Source organism: Enhydra lutris, unplaced genomic scaffold (genome assembly GCF_002288905.1).
Source record: "Enhydra lutris kenyoni isolate GAN:26980312 unplaced genomic scaffold, ASM228890v2 scaffoldscaffold73, whole genome shotgun sequence".
NCBI classification, from domain to species: domain Eukaryota; kingdom Metazoa; phylum Chordata; class Mammalia; order Carnivora; family Mustelidae; genus Enhydra; species Enhydra lutris.
In genome coordinates, this window is record NW_019154157.1 from 6,086,433 (window position 1) to 6,101,392 (window position 14,960).

The following is a 14,960-nucleotide window of genomic DNA, read 5'->3' on the forward strand; positions in this document are numbered from 1 at the left end:
CTAGAGCTTGCCCGTTCGTTCCTGCAGTCAGTCTGTCAAGCTTCCGAGAAGGCAACTGCTCTGTGCCCACGACGGTGCTTATATTAAAGGACCCCAAAGATACAGGGGCCGTCTTGACTTCCATTATTCCCGCTGGCAGGCCAGGTCCCGGCCCCACTACAGCCTCACGCTATTCCTCACGACGACCCAGTGAGCCAGTCCTATATCCCCATTTTACAGATTTTGAATCTCAGGCTGGCAAAAGAGACCACCCTGCTAACGTGGCTCGGCATCGTCCACACCTAGAGGGCGCAGTAGGGAGGTCGGTCAGGCCAGGAAATACACTTCCACCCGTTCGATGCCCTGAAAATCCCACCTCCTTTCTCGCATCTCCGCCCCGCCCCTCTAGAGCCGAAGGCGCTGGAGTCTTCCGTTGCTGCTGTGGCAACCAGCGCGCCCTTTCCGCTACCTATACGTCATTTCCGGCGCGCCATCCTAGACATATCCGGGTTCCGGCCCCTGGAGCGGTAAGTTACTCTCCCTGAGCCAGTAGCTGTGTTTGGTCTGCGGGACCCGGGGGAGGTGAGTGGGGCCCGGGTGCGGGTAGAGACGGGGTGTGTGCGTGGGTCCGCGGCAGTCGGAGTGAGTGCGAGGGACCCACCGAGCCCCTCCACGAAGCCTGGCTTCCAGCTCCCCATGCTTTCGCGCTCTGCTGGCGTAGCGTAGGTTCTACGCTAGGGTAAGTTGTCCGACTTCCCTGAGCGTCGTTTTTCTTATCTGAACCGTGGGAACGCTAACACTACCCCCGTCCTAGAAGTGACTTGATGCTTACGTTAGCTTCTCAGCCCGAAGAGTCTGGCAAATACTTCGTACTGCTCTGGCCCACGACGTGCGTACTGCTGTGTGCCAAAGGCTCTGTAACGCCTAGTAACCCATCGGTTATTAGGGTGTCCAAGGAGGCAGCGGGATTATTGACTCCGTACCTCCTCTGAGAACATTTCCGTCCTTTCCACTGTTGGTTGAGTTTGGGACCAGCTGCACCCAACCACTGTGCCAGTGAGTGGAATAAGCAGGGAGAACTTTGTGAGAGAACCGATCGGAGGTAGTGAACTCCTTGTCCCTGAAGGCTGCTTGCAGCAAGCAACTGGTAGGTAAGAATCACAGTCACCCTCACATATTGAAAGTATTGTCGCGTAGTGCACCGTGCTTGGCACTTCGTGTGTATGTAATACTTAAACACTCACTGAGTATGTGGTAGAGCTGGGATTTGAACCCAGGCTGTGATTTTAGCAGTACTTTGTTCCTTCCCTAATCCAGTAATAGTAATGATGATGAATTTAATTCTGGGGCTACAGTCACAGCTACTGTTCCTTGAGCGTTTTTGTTCTAAGTGTTTTTTACTTAATTAAAAAAGATTTTATTTGTGAGAGAGAGAACACAAGTTGGGGGAGGAAGGGGCAGAGGGAGAAGAAAAAGCAGACTCCCTGCTGAGCAGCCTGATGTGGGGCTCCATCCCAGGGCCCTGCGATCATGACCCAAGCCAAAGGCAGATGCTTAACCCACTGAGCCACCCAGGTGCCCCTGAACTAGGTGTTTTTTAAGCAGCGTCTCAATTAGGTTGACTCACAGGCATTCTCAGAGGGTAATGATCTAGTTAATCTGCTTAAGAAAGAGACAGCTGAATCTCATTTCCCAGCTACCAGGAGCTGAATACTCCATGGCAATACATGGATGTCTGTTAAAGTAGTGTTTATAATTACTGCTGCTTTCAGGAGGGATTCATGTTTTGCAAGGAAAACTTTAAGTCTTAGGGTCTCACCAAGTAATATATTTCAGAAGGCATATTCTAAAAACAGTCACTCCTGGGACCGCCGAGGGTCCAGATTAATACAAACAACAAAATCTGGCATCCAGGAAGATGCCCACCCTGTTTCTGAGGCAATAATAAATAGAATAACGTGCTTGGTTATTTTCATGTGGTTTATATACATGTGAGCGTGTGTGAAGTTTTAAGACATTGACCAGGACAGAGAAATAGATGCTTAGGAGTCGCCTATTGTTGGGACTGGTCGTTTGTCCCACCTGTTTAAATAGTGTTTGTTTTCTAAAATAAGTTTTTTATATCTGCTTTATTGAACTGTAACTGATTTTAACGGACTTTAGTTTGGAGGAGTTTCGAAGGGGAGCAAGGAGCGGGGGACCTGCTGCTGCTCCCCCCGGACTTACCACAGACTATGCATGCCTTTTTTATTCCTTTCTTTAGTGACTGGCCATGTCACTGTCCCACCTGTACCGGGATGGGGAAGGCCATGTGGATGACGATGATGATGAGCGGGAGAATTTTGAGATCACCGACTGGGATCTCCAGAATGAATTTAACCCCAACCGGCAGCGCCACTGGCAGACCAAGGAAGAAGCCACCTATGGAGTGTGGGCAGAGAGAGACTCAGATGAAGAGAGGCCGAGCTTTGGAGGCAAACGGTACTGGCCAGCATGGAGCTGCTTCCTTCTTGCTTTAGGGAAGGTGGGGAAGATGGAGAGGGGTTTGGGCAGATACTCCACTAAATACACTACTCTCCTAGCCTGAGTCCCACTGCTACAACATTAGCTAGGGGGCCCAGCTTCCTGTTTGGTTGGAGTGCTGCTTTTCTGCTGATTTAACCATCTTTTGGTGTTTAATGAACAGTTATACGTATTAGGTCTTATACTCCCATTCCTTGGCTTCTGGGAGCCCAGACACTAGAGCATGGAGACAGGCATTCATCGACAGTTCCCACAGTGGACGTCTGTAATTGACTTAGGACCCAAGGGAGAGAGTTGGACCTTTTCTGGGAGGCAAGGGAAGATTTCTTTAGAGAAGCTGCCCTTGAGCTTGTATGGCAGCAGAAGATAACAAGGGGGTTGGAGAGGCACGAGTCTGCAGAGGCTCTTAAGGGGAGGTAGCAGGTATCCACAAGGAGACAGAAGGTTCTGCAGGCTGGAGTGGAGAGGAAGAGGGAACATGGTTTAAGAAGAGGCCCCTGGGGCTGTGGTAGAGGGCGGATGATGTGGGTAGCAGTTATGTCTGGAGAAGACTTTTTGATGTGCAGAATTGGCATGGAGCTCCAGTGGAAGAGGGAGCTCTGTGAGACAGAGACAGGGTCCCTGCAGGGGTGGCGGCAGGGAGATGAGGATTCGGGCGGGTAGTCTTCCTCTTCAGTGTGAGTCGTGTGTGCACTGGCCACAGCTTGCTTGACTGGAGCATGTAGCGAGTTTCGGTTTGTCTCCCAGTCCCATCTGTGGCCTATAGGCTCGAGCCCATGGAGACTATGCCTTTTTCACGAAGGAGGTTGGGGAGAAAGAGTATGGAGATAGGCTCAGCCCCTTCTCATCTGGCAAGGAAACCTACAAATGGATGATAAAAGGATCAGAGGTCAAGAATTATGGAACCCTAAGCTAATAAACGGCCAACGTTTGCTGGCCCCTTACTTGTTCTGCGTACTTAACATGCTCGGTGTCCTTTACCTTGTGAGAAAAGTACCATTATTATAATCACATTTTACAGATTAAGAAACTGAGGCAAAAGGCACACAGCCAGGCTAGGAGAATCTGACTCCTGAGTTTGGGCTCTTAGTCCCTAAGTTACATTGCATCTTTTAGGAAACAATCCTCAGTTCTCTTACTGCTGTGGGGTGTTTAAAGACAAGTTGGTCATTGTATAAAGGGAACCAAGGTTTATGACATTTTAAGTACTGTTCTTGGGATGGTCGTGGTCAGCATCATTACTCTCCACTTCACGGAGTTAATTTTTTAGGTATTTTACTTTAGTTTTCATATACCAATAAAGGTAATGGACTTGAAATTTTTCTAAGAATTTGGCCATTATAATTGTTAATATACTTTCAACTCACACAGTTTCTTTTATTGTGTTTAATGATTTTTATTTATCAGAATTTCTTTCTTGCCTGGTTTTTATACATGAAATAGGGTCCAAAACACATGCTTTTTTAAAGTAAGTTAATTTTGAAACACGTAAAAGGAAAGTTGCATTAGCATATCATATTTTGCATTTTTCCCTTTCACTTTCATTGAGACATAATCAATACACTGTTTAAGATGATATTTTGCATTTTTAATCAACGCTGCACTGAGAGGGTAACTCTTCAGCTCTATGGTTGACTTGAACACATCAGGCAACAATGTTCCGTGATTACAGGAAGCTAGATCTGGGGCCCTTTTGGTATAAGTGAATGTGTTGCTCTTTTAAAATGGATCCCTGGAGGTCCCCTCTAAGGGGTTCTCAGGCTAGCAGAGTTTGCATGAGGGCCCTGGGGGCTGTGTGTTTACCCACAGGGCCCGTGACTACTCCGCGCCAGTCAACTTCATCAGTGCAGGCCTCAAGAAAGGGGCAGCAGAGGAGGCTGAGCTGGAAGATTCAGAAGATGAAGAGAAGCCTGTTAAGCAGGATGACTTTCCTAAGGATTTTGGACCCAAGAAGTTAAAGACGGTAGCTCTTCATCTTAGGCTTGCAACTTTCGTAATTGCCTTGGGAGGTTATGCAGCCCAAGCCCTTCCTGCGGGTGGTGAGGGGGTGCACAGCAGAGGCCGGTTGGGTGGGTTTCTCCTCATGGTGGTGGGTTCCTCTGAGGTGGGAAGTGGGTAGTGCAGTCTCTGCTTTCCTAACACATGGCACAGATCTGTTTTTGGTTCATATGACGCTTTTCACGATGCTCTGACTGCCAGACCCTTTCCCCGTCATCCAAGCTTGCTTTTTTAGGTTTTTTCTTCTTTTTCTTTTTCCATCAACTAAACGTTGGGGTTTTTTTTTCTGCTCAGGGTGGCAATTTTAAACCCAGCCAGAAAGGCTTTGCAGGAGGAACCAAGTCTTTCATGGATTTTGGCAGCTGGGAAAGACACACAAAAGGCATTGGACAGAAGCTTCTTCAGAAAATGGGCTATGTCCCTGGCAGGGGCCTCGGGAAGAACGCACAAGGTAGGGCACCAGCGCCTGGCAGTTGGGCAGGAGGGCGGCGAGGCGGAAGAAAGAGGAGTGATCTGGGGTTGCCTTGCTTTTTCTCTCTTCAGAGTACTTGAACTCTGCAGCTTGTTCCGCCCGCACCAGACAGCTGTGCTGCTCAGCTGTCTGCGTTACCACACTCCAATAAAACACTTTTTCTGCAGGAGAAAGAGGCTTAGGCTTTATAAGAACGCTCAGACAGGGCTCAAACTGATAGGCTTCTTTTGGACCTGTCCAGTGTTTGTTAACAAAAGAGTTTGTTGCCAGTATTTATAAATAAGATAATTTTACTTAAGATTTCCGATTTTGCCTGGTAGGAGTGGGTCTTAGCTGCCGAGGACAGTGCTTGTGACCTCCACCACTCCCTGTTGTCTCCTGTCCCTGCACACTTCCCAGCACAAGTTGTCCTGGGCGCTGGAGACTCAGGAGCTGGCTGTCCCTGCTCAGTTATTTGTTTTTCGGGAATAGCAGTGAAACACCGTGTGTGGCTTTTTCAGTCCTAGAGATCGGAAACCTGGATGAGCAAATCCACATCCGAGCCTCCCGTCGGTGCTCAGCAGCCTGGTCTTCTGTCGCCAGGCCTCGTCCACACATTTTTGCTCACACATCCCTGGCTCCTTGATACCGAAGCCACACAGACTGAGCACTTGGCTTCTTCCCATGGAACCTTGCTCTCTCCTTGACTTGTTTCCCATGAGTCGTCACCAAGTGGCTGCAAACAGTAATAGTGCCCATAATGCAAATTCCACCCAGGGTATGCGTTGAACACATTAGGTGTAGGGAAAGTCGGAGAACCTCTGTGGAGCTGGAGATGGTGACCTGGAAAGAGAATGAGGGACTCTCCTAAATCGAGATTGCTCCAGAACTAGGTGGAGGGCAGGTGGGCAGTCCTCACTGAAACGCCGTAGTCCTGTCTCTAAACACTTAGAAGACGACCGTTATTTCTAAGGCTTCCAGGTGCTGCAGAGCAGTTGAAGTCTGGGAGACCGGAGCTACCGAGTGAAAAGGAGGGGGTCTCGCATCACCTCCCTTCATGCAGTCAATAAACTCTGACTGATTGACTCATCTTACAGAGCCCTCCTCCAAACTGTAGAATTTGGCATCCCAGAGTTCCCAGTTACATATGAACAGTTCTCTTTTCTCCCGGTATACCAAAACAAACAAAAGAATCTAAGTGGAAATGAAAAATCTGTATTTAGGACATCAATAACCTAATGTCAGCAGCCTGTTGTGAGCCCCATACATGCTTAGCAATTCCAAATCCCACGGAACCTGAACTTCTTCCAGGGGCAGAGACAGGGGCCTTCCTTCCTCAGCTGTGTTATTCTGTGCCAGGACTAAGGAAGGGTGGGTCCACTGAGTGGCTTGTCCAAATATAGGAATTGCTGTGATCTGAAGTTGTTTATCTTTTCCTGAAATTTGTCAGGTATCATTAACCCCATCGAAGCCAAGCAGAGAAAGGGAAAAGGTGCCGTGGGAGCTTATGGCTCAGAGCGGACCACTCAGTCCCTGCAAGACTTCCCTGTGGTTGACTCCGAAGAAGAAGCGGAAGAGGTAACCAGAAGTTGGGAGTCACGGGCGGGTGGTGCCTGCCATTTCTGACCGTGGTTGGTTCGTGCATTCGTTCATTCGTCCTGTTGGCCTTCAGGTGTCTTTGTCTCTGTGTCGGGCCCTGTGCTGGCAGCGGGCTGTACCGCGAGGAGTGGTTTAGAGCCCAGAGCCGGGAAGCAGCTGCAGTGTGGTTAGTGAGAGCAGGGTGCGCTGAGACGTGCCAGTGTAGGAAGTAATTGGGGGTGGGGGTGACCTACTTAAATAGGGGTGGTCAGGGAAGCTCTCCTGGGCAAGGACACCATCTGTGGACGCATGGCAGAAGGCAGCAGGTGTGGGACCAGTCAGAGGAGGCTGAGCATGAAGCTCCGAGCCTAATGGCAGAGAGGCCTCGGAGACGGCTGTGGCAGGACGGCTTTCGTCTCACATGGCACGGAGCCCGCCGTAAGCTGGGTGTCACTCTGCTCTGGGAACAGCAGGGGCCAGCTCTCCTGAGCGAGAGGACTTCCCCCTTTGCATTTACGAGGGAAAGCAGAAGGCTGCAGATGCATGTGGTCACTGTTCTTGTCACTGAGCCTCTCTTTCTGCTAATGTGTGATCGAATGGGGGTGCCTGCTCCAAGTGGGGGCTTCTGGGAGGCAGGTGCCCCAGGCCCATGGCAGACATGAGTAGGTGAGCCAGGTGTGAGGCAGGCAGGAGTGGCGGGGCCCGAGGTGGACAGGCGAGGGCCTGGCTGTCTGTTCAGCTCCAGGCAACTGTTGCTGTAAATGTGGGCTCAGTAGTGCTTGATCTTTGGATTTTCCTGAAGTGGAAGTCCAGATTGTTTTTAGGGAAAAAAGTAAGAATCTTAAACCAGTGTGAGGAAAACAGAATGACAAGCATAAAACCCACTTCCGTGGGCTGGACTCCACTGCCCTCAGACCAAATTGTCTTCTCTACTGCAGATCTTCCTACAGAAAAATTTTGTCTTTTCAAAAGGTATCTTCACCTTAAGACTCAGGATCCTGCTTATCTACCTTCATTTTAAATTAGAACCAAGGTTTTGGGGGTGCCCGGGTGGCTCAGTTGTTAAGCATCTGCCTTCAGCTCGGGTCGTCGTCCCAGGGTCCTGGGATTGAGTCCCGCATCAGGCTCCCTGTTCAGTGGGAAGCCTGCCTCTCCCTCTGCTACTCCTACTGCTTGTTCTTTCTCTCGCTGTCTTTCTCTGTCAAATAAGTAAATAAAATCTTAAAAAAAAAAAGAAGCAAGGATTTGTATACTTAAAAAAAAAATCATTTATATTGTTTTCTAAGTTTTACATGAGGTGAATTTAAAACTAATGTAGCGCCAGCCCATAGTAGATGCGCCGTAAGTGGGGCCTTTGTCTGGGTGTTCCTCTTTCCAGTCTGAGGTACCTGCTTTCTGAAACCTCTCATTTGTAAGAGAAGCTGGGTGTTGGGGAGTCTCAGGAGATGGTTTAGTATCATGCACACACACTGCTTAGCACAGAACCTTGTGTAAATCTAAGAGTACACCTAGCAAATCTCTAACCGCCCTTCCTTAGTCCTCGCACAGAATAACACAGCCGAGGAAGGAAGGCCCATCTGTGAGTGGTCTCTGCAGCCCCACCTGCTGTAAAAAGCAGCCTTTGTTGTTTGACCACCTCCCTCTGCTTTAGGAGTTTCAGAAGGAGCTGAGCCAATGGAGGAAAGACCCCAGCGGAAGTAAGAAGAAGCCCAAATACTCCTACAAGACAGTGGAAGAGTTGAAGGCCAAGGGCAGGATTAGTAAGAAGCTCGCTGCCCCCCAGAAGGAGCTTTCTCAGGTCAAGGTAAGGGACCCTTGGTTCTGGTCCAGGATGGGCCCTGGGAAACACAAGTACCCCACACCCAAGTCAGGTCAGTCACTGAACATTCTCTCAGGTCATGTTGAATCTTCTGTCTATGCTTTTCTTTTTTTTCCTCACTGGGCAGTGGTGTGCTCCCATTCCCTGCACTCCCATGCCCAGGGAGAGCTTCTGCATTCCAAGGGCTGGGCACTCCTGATGGTGCACTCATGGTATGGGAGACAGACAGTGACCCCTTCTTCCTGAAGCAACAGGCCGTGAGCTTAATAACATTGCCATGATTATAAATGCAGTGTGAAGATTTTTTTTAGTGAGTGTGTAGTTCTAGAGAATGAAGTACTAGATTATTTGGTCCTACCTGTGTGACTAAACCTTTAGCTGTTTTCTGGTTTGGTTTGGAGCTATCTTGTATATAAAGTTTTGGCTGTATTTCAGACATTTTCTAAGGATAGATTCTTAGAAGTTGAATCACCAGGTTAAAAATAGGAAGCTTTTTAAGGCTCTTGAATACTTGAAAGGGTGCACTAACTCAGGCTGTGACTAGAAGTGCCAGAGAGCGTCCTTGGGGCATACCAGTATTTTCAGTTTTAAAAATTGATTCAATTTTCAGCTGCTGTTACATGCACATAGTCCTGGGTTTTCTGTCACTCCCCTAGGTAGCCAGAGAATAAGGGTGACAGTTGTCTGTTGTAGTCTGGCATAGGACAGTGTGTGTGTATGTATGAGTGTGAGAGAGAGAGAGAGAGAGAGCGCGAGCGAGCGGTGTTCTCAGCTGTCGGGGTGTTGTGCATCAGATTCCCAGCAGGGAGGACTGGGAAGCCACGCAGCTATGCAGCTCCTAGCCAGAGATTTGCAGTCAGTACGTACAGACCGGGCCTGGGAAGTTCTGTGTTTATTTTTTTCCACCTGATTCTAATGCACATGGTTCTTGGCTGACACTTTTACTTCTAGGGCTGATGGATGGCTGTGTCTCAGTACGCTTTAGAGTCCACTTTTCCTGTTTTCTTGAAATGCTCCTTTTCTAAGTTGCCTTGTCCAGTCATTGTTTTCTGGTGTGTCATTTTGTTTCTAAATCAAAAAACAGAGCAGCATGTGGTACCATTTAGGCAATTAGAAAACACAGTGGCAGAAATACTGTTTTCCTTCCTTCCAATGGATGACCAGTTTTAACACCTCGAGGCATGTCCTTCTAGGTCCCTTTGCTTAAATAACGCGTTTTTCTTATACCACAGCGTGACAGTTTGACCACATCAGCTGTTTCATTACCAGCTTCGGTCGGTGCAGCCTCTCCCTTGCCATAGACCTAGATTTTCTTCTCAGCTGAGTAGTGTGCTCCTGAGGGACATGTCTGGAAGTGCTGGCTGCATCCAGTGGGCCCATCTCTTGGCCCTCCTGCAGGGATCCCCCACCCCCCGGCTCTGCCATAGCAGGGCTCGTGCACACCTGCATCCTGCCCTCCCGAGGTGCGTTCTCACAGGGCAGGGATGGCATGTGCTGACCCCCCTCCCTCGTCCCCTACCCCGCTGCTGCCTCCCAGGTCATCGACATGACTGGCCGGGAGCAGAAGGTCTACTACAGCTATAGCCAGATCAGCCACAAGCACAATGTCCCTGACGACGGGCTGCCGCTGCAGTCCCAGCAGCCTCCACAGCCTGGCAAAGAGGCCAAGACTCCGGGCTTCGCGCTGCCTGAGCTGGAGCACAACCTGCAGCTGCTCATTGACCTCACAGAGCAGGAGATCATCCAGAGCGACCGGCAGCTGCAGTATGAGCGGGACATGGTGGTCAACCTGTCGCATGAGCTGGAGAAGATGTCGGAGGTCCTAGAGCACGAGGAGCGGGTCATTGCCAACCTCAGCAAGGTCCTCGAGATGGTAGAGGAGTGCGAGCGGCGCCTGCAGCCTGGCTGCAGCGACCCCCTCACCCTAGCCGAGTGCGCCCGCGTCTTTGAGACCCTGCAAGACAAGTACTACGAGGAGTACAGGATGTCTGACCGCGTGGACCTGGCCGTGGCCATTGTCTACCCACTCATGAAGGAGTACTTCAAGGAGTGGGACCCGCTGAAGGTGAGTGGCTGGTGAGATTTTCCTCTGCTCCTGCCCACGGTGGGGGCCTGGGCCTAGAGAGGCTGCACAGGGCAGGGTGGCTGCATCACGGCTGCCTCTCTCTCCAGGACTGTACTTATGGCACCGAGGTGGTCTCTAAGTGGAAGAGTCTCCTGGAGAATGACCAGCTCTTATCCCATGGTGGGCAGGACCTGTCGGCAGACGCCTTTCACAGGTATTCACGTGGGAACCGGGAGGAAGATGCCACTGGGGAGGGCAGGGAGTGGCCCTGCTCTATGGGTTTCTGTGCACTTGTCCACCCTGCGCCCGTGGGCGTCATGCACAGGCCGGGCGCCGGGCTTGCCATGGGGTTGAGGCAGACAGCCTCAGCCTGCAGAGAGTGTGAAAAGCAGGTGGAGGATAAAGAAGCAGACAAGGCCAGGGATGATGGACAGAAAGGACACGCCCGTTTGGGGTAGTGGGAATAACTGGAAGCAGAGGTCTCCGAGAGGTGACATTTGAGCTGTGACCATGAGGTGAGTCATCCAGCTGCACACACAGCTACAGCGGGAAGGCAGGCCATCCCTGGAGAGGGGACCCTTGTGACCCCACAGCAGCCCTGCCAGGCAGGCGGGTACTGGCAGAGCGGTCCAGACCCTGTGGATGAGCAGGTGGTGGCTGGGTGAGGGGGGATGAGGCTGGTGCAGATCTGGCCAGGATGGGGACTGGCCTGGTGGTTTACTGTGCTCATTTCTGTGCCTTTTTCTTTCTTATTCTGGAGAGTTGGTGGTGGTGTACTTGATCTGCTTTGAAACCTGTCCGTGCAGTTAGCCTGCCCGCTGCCTTTCTCCCACAGGCTGATATGGGAAGTCTGGATGCCTTTTGTTCGAAATATTGTCACCCAGTGGCAACCAAGGAACTGTGACCCGATGGTGGACTTTTTGGACAGCTGGGTGCACATTATTCCCGTGTGGATCTTAGATAACATCCTGGACCAGCTCATCTTCCCCAAGCTGCAGAAAGAGGTAGAGCCCCAAGTCACAGGGGACCACTGGAGTAACCAGGGGCCCTTCACTCCCTCAGTGCCGTCAGAAGGCCTAGAATGAACAGAATCTGCTGACACGGTGATTGTCCTGTGGGTAACTCCAGCCCTTTTGTTGGCACTTTACTCCCAACAGATTCCCCTGTTTAAATGGGGAATTCATTTTCTCAGTTTGTCTAATGCAAGCAGAATTTGTGCCATTTGAGAGATTCCATGCAATTGCCCTGGTGGTAGTGGTTTGGTTATGCAGAGGCGTGTGGGCTGCGCGGTGCAGGTGGAATTGCTGTTTTGTCCCACACCTTCTGCAGGTGGAAAACTGGAACCCGCTGACAGACACTGTGCCCATCCACTCCTGGGTCCACCCGTGGCTGCCCCTCATGCAAGCGCGCCTGGAGCCCCTTTACTCCCCCATCCGCAGCAAGCTGTCCAGCGCCTTGCAGAAGTGGCACCCCAGCGACTCCTCTGCCAAGCTCATCCTCCAGCCCTGGAAAGACGTCTTCACTCCAGGCTCCTGGGAAGCGTTCATGGTCAAGAACATAGTGCCCAAGCTGGGTGAGGAAATGGGGAAGGGGCATTAGGTCCAACAGCTTTGATGCCCTGGTTTCTGTGGCCAGCGGTAAGGGATCCATGCTTCTTAAAACACGGGCTTGGAGCTCAAGGAGAAAGCCGAGGACGCGGTACCGCTCACCACAGGAAGTGCCATTTTGTGCACAGAGGTGGCATATAAACGTACCTGGGATCCTGATGACAGCAGCAGCCTGAGGCTCCACAGGCCTCCTGCTTCCAGATTGGTCTAGTTTGGGCTTCTCGTAACATGCTAGGCATCGGTGTTCTGAGATTTTTGTGGTATTTGATTTTAAATATGTATTTATTGTTTCTGGGTTAGAGATGAAAAGGGTTTTCAAGAACTGGCATGTCAAGGACTTAAAACTGATGGATAAAAGCAAATTTAGGCCAGTGTTTTCTGATGAGGATTTTGCTCTTGCTTCTGGGACTCTGCCTTAAAGCCTGGGTTGCTTTTGCAGGGATGTGTCTTGGGGAATTGGTCATTAACCCCCACCAGCAGCACATGGATGCGTTTTACTGGGTCATCGACTGGGAAGGCATGATCTCTGTGTCTAGCCTGGTAGGGCTGCTTGAGAAGCACTTCTTCCCCAAGTGGCTTCAGGTATACCCTGCTCTGCTGTGGTTTTGGGGCAGCTTCTGGGGGGGAGGGGGAGTGGAATGGAGGCAGGGAGGATTACACTTAATTTCCTGCCCAGGTCTGACTGCAGGGGCTTGATCCCTGGGTAACTGTCAAATGCTATCACACAGGACAAAAATAAGCAGTAATCCCAGCAGCCACCACTTACTGAACATACGTCATGAGCCAGATGCGAAGCATTTCATGTGGTTCTCTCCACTCCTCACACCACACCTTTGTGGGGGGACCATCACAGCCCTGTCATTTAGGGGCTGAGGTTTGGTGAGTTTACATTCAAGGGAGCTTAGCTGGCAAATGGACTCCAAATTCTTGGAGTCACTTGGAGTGGAGTCATACTCTGAAAGTTTCTGTTCAGCCCCTGTAATCCCCTACACATCTCCTTGTAGGACCACGACCAAACCAAACAGGAAGCTTTGCTCCCATGTGCCACCATCATGGATGCAGATGTCCGATTTGTTTCTTTTTGGCAGGTGCTGTGCTCTTGGCTCAGTAACAGTCCGAATTATGAGGAGATCACCAAGTGGTACCTGGGTTGGAAGTCCATGTTCTCAGACCAAGTGCTGGCACACCCATCTGTCAAGGACAAATTTAATGAAGCATTGGACATCATGAATAGGGCGGTGTCCTCCAATGTTGGTGAGTGAGGATTCTGCTTTAGGGCTCCTGGTTCCAAGCGCCGTGTTTCTGAACACATAAATGACACAGAAGCAAGAGTTTTCGGGTGCCTGTGGGCTGTCCGCTCCAACATGGACTCTTTCCCACCAGACCCCCTGCCCATCTCTGCCGGCCCTGGGAGGGGCAGGGCCCTGACCCGAGTCTCACTGCAGCCAGATTCATACGGGGGGGGGGGGGGGGGGGGGGGGGGGGGTGCTGCCTCTAGGCCCACCTTCCGGGTTCACTGGCACGCCTGTGAAGAGCTCAGTGTGCTCTGAGTGGAACAGCCTGACACCTAGAAGTTGCCTCTCCTCACCTGGCCTATTTTATTTATTTGTGGAACAGTCATAATGCCTACTTCTAGAGGTTCTTAAAAACCTAGAGGGGTGAAGTGAGCCCTGGTCTGTACAGCACTTTGCAGGTGGTATCTTTGTTGTCTCAGAAGTAGGCAGGTGACTGTCCCCTTCATACCCATCCCAGCTTCTGACCAGGTGAGTCACTGTGCTCGCATCCCAACACAAAGGCCACCGTGGTACCCAGGCCAACCCTGCTTCACAGACAAGTTCCACAAGGCCGAGAGCTTGTTCAAGGTCACACAGCTACAGTGGCAGCTGGGACTGTAATTTCTGTTTTCTGAATCTTTAGTCCTTTGAGCCTGTTACATGAAGAGAAGGTTCATGGTACATATACTCTGCTGAACGAGGCAGATAGACTTCTCAGATCTCTCTCATCTGGGCCCCTCAGTGGGTCATCCTGATCCTTTTCATACTCTCCAGAAACTCTCCCTTGGCCACCCTGGCTTTGGGCCACTTCCTAGAGCTGGTCCCATCCGTTTCCCTTAGCACTGGACATTGTGGCCCTGTACTGTCCTTCAACATCTATTTGAGTTCCCCAAATGCATTCTAAATTCTTCCAGGGCCGGGGCCTCTATGGAGAAGCTAAAAACAGAACTAGGCTAGGCCGTGTGTTGTCAAGGTTTCCAACCCTAGAAGGATCAGTCTTGTGCAGGAATTCACGTTAATCATCTCTCTGGTTGCTACACATTAGCCAGAAACCTTCAGACCAATTTTTGTATGCTTGCGGGTGGCTGTCTAAACTTGCTGAAGGTGCTTGCCATCTGCCTTAGTGCTTTGTGTCTCTGAGGCCCAGCTGCCTGTGAGGTTGGAACCCCACTCCTCACCCCTCTCCCCTCTGGCTCTCCCAGGTGCCTACATGCAGCCCGGAGCGCGGGAGAACATAGCCTACCTCACGCACACGGAGCGGAGGAAGGACTTCCAGTACGAGGCCATGCAGGAGCGACGAGAGGCTGAGAACATGGCCCAGCGGGGCATCGGCGTGGCTGCCAGCTCTGTGCCCATGAACTTTAAGGACCTCATTGAGACCAAGGCCGAGGAGCACAACATTGTTTTCATGCCAGTCATCGGGAAGCGACACGAAGGGAAGCAGCTCTACACCTTTGGCCGCATCGTCATCTACATTGACCGGGGAGTGGTGTTTGTCCAGGGTGAGAAGACCTGGGTGCCCACCTCCCTGCAGAGCCTGATCGACATGGCCAAGTAGAGGGGGAAGGCTGGACCTTGCACCGGAGAGGGGACATGGTCCTGAATAAACGGTATTTTAAGCAGCCTCTGAAATAGTTACTCTCCATCCATGGATATCCCTGGTCAG

The 14,960-nt window shown here is 51.0% G+C and overlaps 1 protein-coding gene across 1 annotated transcript; it reads left to right on the top strand.

Annotated features, from left to right (window-relative positions):
* The first annotated feature begins 493 nt into the window (after window positions 1-493).
* On the top strand, window positions 494-14,926 carry LOC111159991 (tuftelin interacting protein 11). The gene is made up of 13 exons (XM_022522724.1): window positions 494-561; window positions 2,243-2,460; window positions 4,312-4,465; window positions 4,795-4,951; window positions 6,402-6,529; window positions 8,181-8,333; window positions 9,886-10,413; window positions 10,521-10,627; window positions 11,249-11,417; window positions 11,743-11,986; window positions 12,460-12,602; window positions 13,109-13,274; window positions 14,497-14,926. The coding sequence occupies exons 2-13, from the start codon at window positions 2,252-2,254 to the stop codon at window positions 14,850-14,852; spliced, it is 2,514 nt and encodes an 837-aa protein (XP_022378432.1). The 5' UTR covers window positions 494-561; window positions 2,243-2,251; the 3' UTR covers window positions 14,853-14,926.
* Window positions 14,927-14,960: the final 34 nt, after the last annotated feature.